The 13042-nt window shown below is 36.4% G+C and overlaps 1 protein-coding gene across 2 annotated transcripts in view; it reads left to right on the top strand.

Annotated features, from left to right (window-relative positions):
- The first annotated feature begins 3142 nt into the window (after positions 1-3142).
- LOC129353128 (receptor-type tyrosine-protein phosphatase N2-like) overlaps positions 3143-13042 on the top strand; it is a 155235-nt gene continuing 145335 nt past the window's right edge. For both annotated transcript variants that reach the window (XM_055022351.1, XM_055022350.1), the window contains exon 1: positions 3143-3414. In XM_055022351.1, the coding sequence (XP_054878326.1) occupies positions 3324-3414 (91 nt within the window). In that variant the 5' untranslated portion in view covers positions 3143-3323. The remainder of the gene's footprint in view (positions 3415-13042) is intronic.

Genomic DNA, 13042 nt, shown 5'->3' with positions numbered 1-13042 from the left:
CCTCATTTCTGCAAAGTGCATTTCTGATAAGTGGAGTCAGGAGGTTGTCAGGGCGTGGGCAGCAGTGAAAGTCCAGTGTATTCATTTTTTTTAATGGAAGCGTTATATTCTTATTTTTATTAAATTTTTTTATTCTTCTTAGAATCTTTGTACAAATTGTGCATTTGAGGCTTCCTGATAGATTGACAGAATTAAAGTTGTTAGTCTAAAAGGCATTTTATTTAATGAAGTATATAAGCATAATTTTGCAGCAAATATTTATCAACTGTGCTCTTACAAAGTTACATTCATCCATATTCAGATGCGATTCCAGGATTTTGAGTTGATTTCTGTTCCTGTTTCTGCAGAAACGTTGCTCAATATTTAAGCAACAAGGAAACCGTTTCCTCCCATTGAGCTGATCTTCACTTTCCTTGACATTTCTTCACACATTGCAACATAATGTGTGTCATCTTCAAAGTGTTTTTCATTTTGAAATATGAACAGCTACATTGAGGCAAGACCAGTTTAATTTTTAACATCATATGTACAAAGCTATTTTAATCAGGAAAAACAGGTTTTTACATTCAAAATGGAAAAAGACAGTAAATCTGGTTCATCTTTTTCCTGTAAAAGGACAAAAGTTAATTCTATTTGTTAAAGGATAGTTTAATTAAAGAGGGATAATTTTTTTTCACTATTTTTATTCCCTCTGCCAGTCAGTCCAGTCTGCATAATATCAAGACTTTGCAAAATTCTGTGTATTTTGCAAAACCTGTGATAACTGGAGGTGCACCTTTGGATGAAAAACATTTAAAACTCACCGGTTAAATTTGTGACATCATGAAAGAAATTTTACAAAAATCATCTAAAATTTTAAGGTTGTGTCCTTGATGTTTTAGGTGTTATTCTGCTTCAACGCAACTGAATTTAATGAGGTTTTAGAAACAGTATATCAGTCACTGCACTGTAACAAATTGCCCTGTATTTTTACAGTAAAATGCTGGCAGCAGGGTTGCCAGCATTATACTGTTAATTATACATTACCCTTACTGTAATCAACTTTACAGTATATTACTGTCACAAAAGAAATCTTTTGATTACAGCACATTGCTGTTTTTATCAGATTTACAGTAGACTACTGGCAGCTGTGTTGCCAGTATATTACCGTTTTTCTATGGTACCATTACTGTTGAATTCACATACAGCTTACTACTGTAAATTTCCAATATAAAATAGAAACATGAAAAAAAAAACACTTAGAAAATGTAAGTTCCATCATGTCAAACATTTATTTGGGAAAAAAAAGAACTCAAACATTGGTCCAAAGGTCAAAACAACTCAAACATTGACTCATACAGTCTTTAGTGGACCACATAATAAAGACGAAGGTTTTGAAACGACAACGTATGTGTGCCTTAAACCTAAACCTTTTCTACAAGAATGTTGAGGGTAAACTGTCCAAAGTAAGTTGTATTTGAATAAAGCATGAATTGTGGCCTTTTGATTAGTCTGAAATAAAATAAGTATGAAATAAATTATGGAAATAATGCATTGTACAACTCAGCACACTACTTTTTCAATACAAAATATGACTTTGTGTGGAAGTGAGGAACAATATGATGCAACATAAAACAAATGAAACATTTAACTTTCAATCTAAAGCACAGAAAAAAATGGCAAATTTTAGTTTGATAAAAATTTAAATGAAACATTTAGACTTGAATTTCCTTTAGGTCAAAATCAGAGCTCCAACTTCAAAATATAAAACAGTGAAACAATATTAAACAACACACTGCCAAGATAAGTTGAACATGGTGCCTGTACAGTCAAAATTACATCTGAAGAACAGAAAGTGGAAGCCTCAACAAAATGTATGCTCTTAATTAAAAGAGATGTCTTAAGATTATGCTGACCTTTCAACCAAAAAAATCTCTCAAGATCACTCCTGTTCAGGGATAAGTTGCCTTCATGCCTGTATAGTTTTTGTTTGTTTGTTTTTGCGTGGAGGGGCAACAAATATCTATAGCTTGGTTAGAAAGTTCTCACTATGAAATTCCACTCAAAGTCCATGAGGTTTTTCAGCAGAGTTGAAACACGGGGGATGACAGTGACCGACTTCTTTTGAAAAGTTTTCCCTGTCCTCTTGGAGATGATCTTGCTACAGCTGGCCTTGGTCCGGGTAATTTCTAATTAGCATATGATGCTTAAGGAGTCAGGGTTTAATGTGTGCTAGATGAAGACAAAACTGAATTAAGAGTTAATAAAGAGACACCAGCATAACATTTAAACAGTTTTCTGCCAAGTCAACTCTGTGAAACTCCAAATTCCCAGTTGATATCCATTCACCAATTTCACTTTAGCAGCTAATCATAGCAATTCAAGTCAAGTTACACAAAAGAAAGAGAAAGAGCTTCCAAACATGTCATATTTGTAAATATGAATAATCAAAAATAACTTACCTTAGGATTGGATAGTCCTTGTAAAGAAAGTTCTAGAGGTTGTTTTCACATGTCACAACATGTCTTCTTCAGAAATACAGTAGCGTTCTGTTTAAAGACAGCCTCCTTACCGTTGAATCTAAAATCATTCCCAAAATGCAATGCTACTCAGTATTTTATTAAAAACAGTAATAATTGCCCAGAATGCATTGTTTTTCACGGTGCAGTACCCTTTTCAATAGAAACAGTATGATACTGTTCAGTTGTGGCCGTTTTTTTACAGCAATTTGTTACAGTGTGGGTTTAGATGTGTTGGAGACTTGAATGCAGGAAGGATTGACACCCACAAACCGGATTACAACTGATCTCACATCAGCTTTAAATCCTCACTATCCCAGTCAAAAGGAGCATATGATGCAATGCTTCTTGAGTTATGATTTGCTTAGAAATGTGCAAATGAAATATATGCAAGCCATATGTCCAATAAATCTGCCATGAGTTTTTGAATAAAGAACTGAAAAGAAACAATGAATAATCAAGTTTTGTTTTTTTTTCCAATTCATGCATCGATGTTTGGAAACAAAGTCTACAGAAACGATTTAAAAGTCTCATCATTCTTCTTTTTAAACTATTAGAAAATACACTTGTTATGGAGCAGAACATTCTAGGAGCGGGAGGTTTATTGTGAAAGGTTCCAGCCGGAAGCGCGTCCGTGATGATGATGCTGTGAGCGGCCGAGTCTCCAGCAGCAGAAACGCCCTGCATCCTCTCTGCTCTCCCCCAGCATCCATCCGCCTCCTCCAGCCGGGGAGGCGCCGCTCTGGACGGCAGGAGAGACGCAGCAGACCCCGCTGAAACCTGATGGCCTTTTAATAAACCGGAGAAAACTAAACCAGCCGAGAAATGGATTCCCTGCCTTCCTCCATCCTCCTTCTCCTCCTCCTCATCGCTTCCCCGCTCTGCTCCCCTGCTGCTGCTGCTGACAGGAGAATCGGTGAGTTTTAAATTAAAATATGATTATGAAAGACAAGCAGAGCTCAGCTGCAGAGGTTTTCATGACTGAACCTGACAAATCCAGACGTGTTTGTGCTGGAGATGAGAGATCTGTGTCAACACTGGATCAGGAAGCGACGGGCTTCACCTGAGCCGGAGGAAAACAAACACAGTGGATCTGTAATTCATTCCGCGACAATAATCCTCCGCAGATCACAACCTGGCAGGAAAACCAGGAACCCTGAGCAGAGGAGCCGGAGGGGAGGGAAATGTGCAAACATATGAGCCTTCAACACTGTCAGTAATAGATCATATTACACTTTTTAAAACGTGGAAAAATATCATTTAAGCAACAATTTAAAAGCATCAAAAACGTAAAATGCTTTCCCCCCAGGTTTATTGTAGTAAGTTGGATAAATGAAAAAAATATATACTTTAATGATATCAATTTTATATATTTAAACAAGCAAACACTTAAACAAGTAAATATTTGAATGAAAAGCAACAATCTGAATCTATAATGAGCAACAATAATGTTAAATAATAAATGAACACACACACCTCTGTATGTGTATGAATGTGTGTTTGGGGGATAGCAGGAATAATTGCTAGAAACATTAACACTTAAGTTAAATGAGATGTGCAAAAAATGTAAATAAAAAAAAAATCTGCACAGGTTAACTATCAAGATTTATTTATATAGAAATCTAAATAACTAATAATGGAAGGTAGAAATTTAATGCATAATTTTTATTTTTTATCAGCCTGCTGAGGAGACCAGACACTAAAGTCATACAGTCAAGATCTGTAGGTCATGGGAATAAAACTGCGCGCAGAGATTTAGAACTGCAGCTACTTTTCCAAATGTTCCTGTCTGTCTCAAGCTGGTGGTCCGCGGGCGCCCCTTAGTGGTCCGCGAGGTACTGCACGTAAACAATCGTGACGTTGAGTTAGCACAAAGTGCGACGCTGAGAAGAATTGGACAGGAATGGAGTCTTTGAGGAATTTTGTGAACTGAAGGAAACATAGAAGATATATATAGTGTTACTTATTAATTTATCTTCATCATTAAAAATTTAAAAATAGAATTTAATGGGTGGGAAGTCGTGTTTCTCCATAGTACAACAGGTGGCATTATGTACCTGGCGGTCCGCCATTAAAGAAAAGAAGAAGAAGAGGGAGCACCAAGTACCGCTAACGCTATTGTTAGCTTACCAGAGAATTGTGTTTGAAAATAACAACTAAAAAGAAAGCCTGAAGATACCGGTTGAGAATTTCTCAGGGGTGAGTTGCAAAACTTTTGTTTTTGAACAATATTACAATACACGGGGATTCAGAAAGCTGCATGCAGGTTGAGGCGGGGAGCAGAACTCCGCCCCTACTGGCTGACAGCTAACATAACTTTATTTATGCTTCTAAATTACAAATAGCCATAAATCTTATTAGTAAACACAACACCTGTAGTGAAAAGAGCCTTTTTGATTTTCCTCTCATTTGAAAGCTTAGAATCCACATTTTGAGAATTTGTAAATAACTGAAAACGCCTTTAATAGAGTTGTTCATAGTTTTATCCAGGTCAGTCACATTTACAAAGAGCTTAAACAAAAACAATGAGTTATGACATTCATATTTTAATTTCAGGTTGTATATATTAAGATGTTGTGGTATTGCAGGGCAGTTTCAAGTTAGGTGGTCCTTGAATGTTTGTCAAATGGGGGTAAGTGGTCCTTGGCCTGATCTAGATCTACATTGACCTAGTTTATAATGCAAACGTCTCAGCACACTTGAGTTAAGACACTAACTTACAAGTAACTTTTCAGCAACTTATAGGAGCTTGCATTAACTCAGAAATGTATTTCAAAAAGTACTAGTTCCACTGGCAGATAAACATGGAAAAAAAATATCATGTCAGAGAGGCAATCTGCCAATGGAGCTCGTTATTTTTTATATCAATGATATTAAGTAATTACTGACCTAAAGCAGTGGTTCCCAAAGTGTGGGGTGCGCGGGAAGCAGTACGGATGAAAAAACAAAAACAAAAAACAGTTAAACAAAAGTGTTTCACTTGTAAAGATGGTTTATAGTTTGTTTTTTTGCGACCTGAAATGTCAAATGAACTTCAGTAGAGTTTTAAATGTGTGTATAGGTTTATGTCTGGTTGAATAATGTATGTGTCTAGTTGATTTTTTTCTTTATTTATTTTTTTTTTTTTTTATTGAGTAGGGGGTTGCAATCCATATGGGGTCCTAGAAATCTTTGGGAACCACTGACCTAGTTTCTCTATCTTATTAAAAAAGTTATTTCAAAGCTAGTTTTGTCAAACTAAACAATACTTGGTAATATTTTGTGTTTTCGCAGTGTACATTTGTAACAAGTAATTCACTCAGCTTGACCACTTTCTTTGCAGCTGCAGGTCAGAGGACAGATGTTGCTCTTTCATATCAAAACAAGCCAGACATTTGAGCAGGATGAATGCATGCATGTGTGGAAAAGTGGACGGATGGATGAATAAATGAAGTTTGGATGGATGCTTAGAAAGATAGATGTGCTGCAAACTTAGTTATGCAGAAAAAATCAGAATGATAGTTTTTAAATTCACTGTAATTATACTAAAATGCGGAAAAATTAAGTAGGTCAGCAGAAGCTCTGCGATAGAGTGATTCTCTTCTATTCAAGAGTAAAAAAAACAGGGAGAGTACAAAATTAAATCAGTTCTCTTTTGGGTGTTTCACATAGATGCATTGATATAAGCATAAAAATAAACGTTATCATTACATTCATAAAATCAACATAATTTGAGGAAGTTTTTAAAATCTACCTCACAAAAAGATCCAAAACTTAAGCATTTCATTAACATTAAAAGTAAGTGGGTCACGTTGTCCCCAGTGGGTTGTGTATATTGGTTTTTAATCAAATATGACTCACAGTGACCTTGTGAAAATAATATTCAAACACTATTTTAAAGTGGAATAATTTGGCTTCAGGGAGCCACAGTGGTGAGAATATCATGACCTCGCAGTTTCCCTGCTTTCCTCGTCTTCTGTACAACGTAACGCTCCAATAACTGAGTCAGAGTCATTTAGAAATCCATGCAGGGGTTTATTGTGATCTTACTGTAACAGTTTTTATGTGGATGCTTTCTTCAGAATGGATCAAAATAAACTTTGATTTGCAAGGTATTTTTACAAATGGATGCATAGTGGGAGCTTTCTAATGATTGGAAATGGTGAAACTAAACAGAAATAAAATGATAGTGCTCTGTAGTCACCTGCTGAACAGAGACTGTAAAATCAGCCAGCTCGGCCTCATGAATGACGATGTTAAGATTTTTTTCCATTACTGCTGCATAGAATGACTTTCAGTGGTTGTTTTTTAAATAATTTCCCTTTCTAAATAAAGAAAACCTTCAGATGTGGATGATTTGTTTTTGTTTTTAGGCTTCACTTACCAATACTCCTTTTTGCATTAATATGTAATTTGTGGTGCGGTCCTGACCGATCAGATGGTGTTTGTTCGGTAAACACCGTCCCAGCCGCTGACTCAGTTTCCTTCTGGACTGAAAGATGGGGACAGGCTCAGCTGTGGGACTTCTTAATCATTAACTTGGACCTAAATAAGGATGACGCTGCTTGATCTGGTGTGACCGTCACCTAGGCAGCGCTGATTACCATTTCATATGTAATGATTTGCTGGCCGGCTCGGTGGAAAGCTGCAGAGTTGCTGAATGAGTATCTGATTTATCTGGCCTGACCCTAGGAGATGATTTCAGAAAATATAGTTATATGAAAAGTAAACTAAAGGTGAACAGCAGATGTACGTGAAGACAGAAGCAAATCAAAAGCAGAAATGATCAAAAAACCTCAAGACGGGATGATATTCTGAAATTCATGTTTGTTTTTTGCATAACACATAAAGTTCTGATTGATTTGAAGAGCAGTTTTGAACAGAAATATTGAATTCTTAATAAAGATCTGGGTTTGGATTAGGCCACTTTAACACACACATTCCCCTCTCTACTAAAGCATTTACCTGTAGCTGTGACTCTTTGTTTAGGATCATCTGACTTGACAGCAAACTTCCACCTCTAAAAGATTTTCTTCTTGGATTGCTACCCTTAAATAAAGAAGCATAGGGTAATTCTGCCATCACCATGTCTCAAATGAGGAGAATTTCACACTTAGCATTCAGGCTGCAAAGCTTAGTTTTGTCTCATCTGACCAGAGGAACTTATGTCATTGTGTCTCCTACTTAGCTTGTAGCTACAAGCTACAGGGCCTTTGTCCGTCTTCTTGGCTCTGGCCTATAAAAGGAAGGTTTTGTAGATCGCTTGCTGTCCCGTTGATGGACAACAAGCTGTCGTACTCAACAAGCTTCTATAATTAATGCTCTTCTTGCCCTGTTGGTCAGGTTAGGTTTGCTGTTGTGGCATTGGAGTAGTAGAAGTTTAAGTGATTTTACATTTTTATACAAACTTCTGTGAAATGTTTTTGATTTGTCTTTAGTGCCAACAAGACTATGGTTTTCTAAACTTGTTAGCTTCCAGGGATAATGTGTTTATCTTTAAAAATTGTTGCACATAGATATAACTTAACATTTAGCTGCTGTTCCATATATGGTTTGGTGTAATAGTTACTTGCCTCAACAGTTTATTGGTGTTGAAGCAGATGGTTTTAGAGGAAAACCTGTCACTCAGATGAGTTCTTGCCTGCTGCAAGCTGCTTTTCTGACTGTGTTGACTGAAAGCTCTTGTGTTCTGGTTTCCAGTCAAAGCTCCAGCAAACATGCACCCTGCAGGGTTTGCTCCTGCTTTTCTGCGATACTTGGATTTACTGGTAACTCCTGGAAGTTTACACTTTAAAATAACAGAGATGTGCTGAATTTGTTTTTCAGATGCACTTTTTTTGTGCAAAGTTTTTACTTTGCATGCATGAAAGTAAGTTTTTATCTTAACCTTGTTGAGATCAGAAGATTCCAATACGAGCAATTCCGAAAACAAAGCCTAAAGCCTGGTATAGCAATAAAGAAAGAAAGGATCACAAGAAATGAATGTGAGAGGGCGTGACGGATGAATATTTTGTTGCTTTTGAAAGACAGAAATCTGCCAATTTAAGCAGTCTAGATGAGCAACATCTTATACAGAAATGGATTTTTCTGCAAAATTGAGAAGTGCAGCTTTTTCTGCTAACTGCTTCACTTTTTTATGCTTGCCTTAATGTTCTGGTTGCATGTTGTTCTGATTGATCGTTTCTGCCGGAGCTGCCATCCAAGATAATTGGACACGTTTAAAAGGAGGCCAGCCTATTCTTTGTGCAGTAACACGGACATGGACGACATGCAGTTGGCCGGTTTTATCAGGGAAATGCTTTGATAGTTCATTAGAAAAGCTGAAAATGAAACTACCACATTGGTAAAAGCTTCTTAATGACTGGCATCTCTGGTTTCTTATCTTCTAGCCAGAAACATAAACACAGAGGAAACAATGTGTTTTCAGGAGAAATCAGAAAATAGGAAGGAATCAATCAAGAAGTTCTGAAGGAGTTTCACACCAAATATATTTGGCTGAGTGTTTTTCTCTGAGTTCTCTTCCTCTTGGCAAATAAACTTACGCGACTGCCCCCTGTGGTGGTAGCTGTGCATTACAGCCAGTTGCCTTGAGAATCAAGATGTCTGTTTCTAATTGAACTTGAGAAAACTTTGGAGTGACTGACTCAATGGGTAGAGGACTTTTCTTCCAATTGGAAAGGTCCAATTCCAGGTTTCACATGTTGTTGTGACCCTGGACAAGTACTTTGGATGGAAATATGACGAGCAAAAGCGGTATATAAGGTCAGTCCATTGCTTACATATACGTACATCGTATAAAGAGATGTTTGATGTCTGCATTTTCCATAGGATTAACTAAAGACAGAAAGTGTTTTCTTCAAGTCTAAAATATGCACATTTATTGATAAATTTATGCAATCTAAGTATATATCACTGCTGCCACCAACTGTTTTGGAGGGGAACTGCAGGCGTTGCCGTCCACTGGCTCTGACCCCAGACTAAACTTTGGTTGTTCTAAATCACTTAAAATGACTTCAATTATTTCAAATTGCTGAATTAAAAAACGAAGAAAAAAAGAATGAGACTTTTAAAAATATATTTATAAACAATTTTTTCTGTAGATATTTTTCCTTTCAAATTCAGCATTAGTACAATATTAAAAGGCAATTCTACCAAATACTTTCATTATTCAGACATTAATCTAATCATAATGTATTAGTCAAACTAACATCAAAAAGAAAAATGACAGTGAAGGGAAAATAGATTATGTTTCTATCACTTCTACCAGAAATATTTATTTTTTCATATATTTTATAAATGTTAGTCATTACAGGTTCTTGCATGTTCTTTAAAAAGGTTAAGAACTGTCAAGTCTTTTGGACAAAATGGAAAATATTTTTAATTATCTGCTTCACAAGACGTAAAACTAATATATTCAAGGTGACCACTCTCAGTCTGACTGTCAGATTTCTCCCCCAGGTGAAGCAGGTGTTTGACACAAGTCGACAGACGGCACTGTGGGAAATGTAGTGCTTGTAAAGGCCTTGCCAGGAGGCTGTGGCCTGAACGCCGCCGTTTCCTCACAGAGTGAAGCTGATTGAAACGTGGCCGTCCTGGCAGCGGTCCACTACACAAAACTGGCCGCAGAGACAGGATGAAAAACCAAAGCAGGAACTCTGAGTGGAGAAAATAATGGAGCTTCACCTGGGTGCAGAAATGCTCAGATTTAAGATGAAATATGGAAAATAATCTTTTTGCATCACAAAAAGCAGGTCACATTAGCAGCAGTGCTATTCTATTTTATGGAACATCTTTATTGTTCTGCATAATTATGAATCAGCTTGTTTGTGGTTTAAAAGCACTTTCTGAGCTCAAACATGCGGTCCAAAGTGTGGCCCGGGGGCCATTTGTGGCCCTTGAAATACTTTAGTTCAGCCGCTACAGTAGTAAAAGTTTGGACAACCATATTGTCCTAATTTAAAATGTGTTGCTCAGTCATACAAAAACTAGTATCTCCTAAAAAAATCATATTTGAATGCATCCCCTTCACTTATCTTTGTCTTAACCCAGTTCTTGGACTGGGATATAAATGTAGACTGTAATTATTACATTTTTCTGCTGGTAAATATTCCGATGGAACTCAGAAGACATTCCTTCTGCCAAAATAGGCTTACAGCGTTCCTCTTTCCAATATTATAATTCCTTTTTATTCTGGGTAAGCCACCTTGGATTCCTTTCCCATCTCATGTATTTTTGCTCTTTTAATTCTGATCTGGAGGAATTAATCCAAACACTACACCAGAGGCTCAATGCTTTCCTAATGAAAGTCAGATTTCAGCTTTCAGTGAAGGATGAACATGTTTATTTATAGTGATGTCCACAAATAAAACAAGCTGTTTTTCATTTCAACAACATGAAAAAGCTTATTGTAAATGATTTTCATAAATACATCTTTACGGGAGAAAGAAGCTGTCACAAACTAATTCTTGTTCGCTTTAATTTGTCATGTAGCTTCATGCAACAGAGTAGTTCCTGGATTCATATGTTGATTGCTTTAGAGGATTATTTTATAGAAATAATTTGATTTTCTATATTTACATGAAGCAATTGTTTGTCATAACCTTAACTTGAATGGAGATTGATTTACCAGAATGGTTGAAAAGAACAGCTTTTTTAAGAGCTTATTGCAAAAACTTGGATTTAACTTTCAGACTTATTGGTGACAGAATAATTTATATTTTTAAAAACATTTTCCCTCTTAATATCCAATGACCTGTGCCTATTAATGTTTCAACATTTTTAGATTTTTTTGTGGAATGCGACGGTGTTGTAAAAATAAAAACAGCTTTTTCTCTGAGTTCATTCTTTGGTGCTTGCAAAGTTTTAGCAAAGTGAGTTCTTGTTTGAGACTGAAATGCAAGGATTTTCTGTTTGTTTTTACTGAAGTTGAGATCGGTGCGTCCTGCAGCCGTTTGCAGGCTCTCAGGTGTGAACATGTGCAGCTGTTTGATAGTGAAACCAGGAGCCTGGCGGTCGCCGGCGCTCTTTGATCCCTGAAAAGACGGAGAGTTTTTTTTTTTCTGAGAGCAGCAGGTGTAGCCATGGTTACAGCATCTCTGTTGATTCGCTTGTTCATCTTGTGGCAGCCGCTTTTTCTTTTGCATAAATGTTTAACCTTCATGGCCTTCGTTTCTATCATCAGACGGATTGATTTCTGGAAGCTTTTTTGTTTTAGGTTGCTATTCACATCTTTTCAAGTCGATAATCACTTTGAATAAAAAGTGACAATGTAAACACTTTAATTTAGATGTTTGCTTAATAGTTACAGAAGCTTTTTCCAGAGCATAATAAACTTTAAACAGACAACACACACACTCCAGGTGGACTTTATTCATTTGATTGGATTTTACTCAGGAGTATCAGAGTAAAGGGGTAGAAATACATATTCATTTTTTTAGCTTTGTATTGTAACGAAAGTTTAAAATCAGGTTTTAAAAGGTCAGTATTATATGCTTTCTAGGCACATGTAGCCATTTTATAGCATAATCAAGTAACTATGTTGCCTTTAATTGTTATAAAAATACTGAATATATCAAATATGTCTTTCTGAAACTCCACCTTCAGGAAGTGATCGCAACATGGCTCCTCTGTTAAACCTTTAGGAATGATTTAAACAGCGTTTCACTGAGAAGTAGCTCCTATAATGAGCTCAGCAGTTCTACCACGAGTTTGCTAATTGCTGCTAGCTAGTCTGAAGGAGCTAAGTAGGGGAGTCACGGAGAAGAACTGCTTTGTGATGATGCAGCGTTCCAAAAAGTCAATTTTACATAACACGATCCCTTAATTTTCTTTTAGCATATTGTATTTTTTTTTTTTTTTAATTAATTAAAACTCCATCTTAGTTTCAGTTTAGTGTGAGGTTCAGTTTCAGCTCAGTGTATTCCCAAAATATACTAATGTCCAATTCTGTCCAATAACATCTAAAACAATCAAACTGAAAGACTGAAATATTGAGAGATTGAAATAAATCAATATTTATTTGAACTACATCATTATAAGTATGAAACCGTGTGCATTGCATTCTAGAGATTTTTCAGAAATAAGTCCAGATCCAGAAATATTTCAGTTTTCTTTATGGAAGCAGATGAAACCTCAGCGATCGTGTTCTGCTCTCTGCCAGGTCTCCTGTAAGCGGAGCAGAATAAATATGGCCGACTCTTCTTCTCTCCCCAGAGAGCTCTGAAGGAGCTGGACTGATGCATCATCCTGTTCTTCCTCACCCCAGAGTTAATTTAGGATAACTGCAAGCATTTACTGCCCACAGCTGACGAATGTAGCAATAAGAAGCTGCAGCTGAAAACAGAGATGGTGTCTTAGTAAGTCATTAACTCTCATATTGCTGTCTTGAAATGAAAAAAATAATAATAAAAAAAACAATCTGAAATTGGGTTAGAAAGTTTTGGAAATGGATTCTTTTATGGAAAACCTAAAGAGCAGGTTTAGCTGACAAGCTGTGTCTCATTTCAGACATACAGGTTTAATAAAATACATCAAGTTATTGTTTTTTATGCATCACTGTATATAAA

This window comes from Poeciliopsis prolifica, unplaced genomic scaffold (assembly GCF_027474105.1).
Source record: "Poeciliopsis prolifica strain line A6 unplaced genomic scaffold, Auburn_PproV2 SCAFFOLD084, whole genome shotgun sequence".
NCBI lineage: Eukaryota > Metazoa > Chordata > Actinopteri > Cyprinodontiformes > Poeciliidae > Poeciliopsis > Poeciliopsis prolifica.
This window is presented reverse-complemented; position numbering and strand designations above follow the sequence as displayed.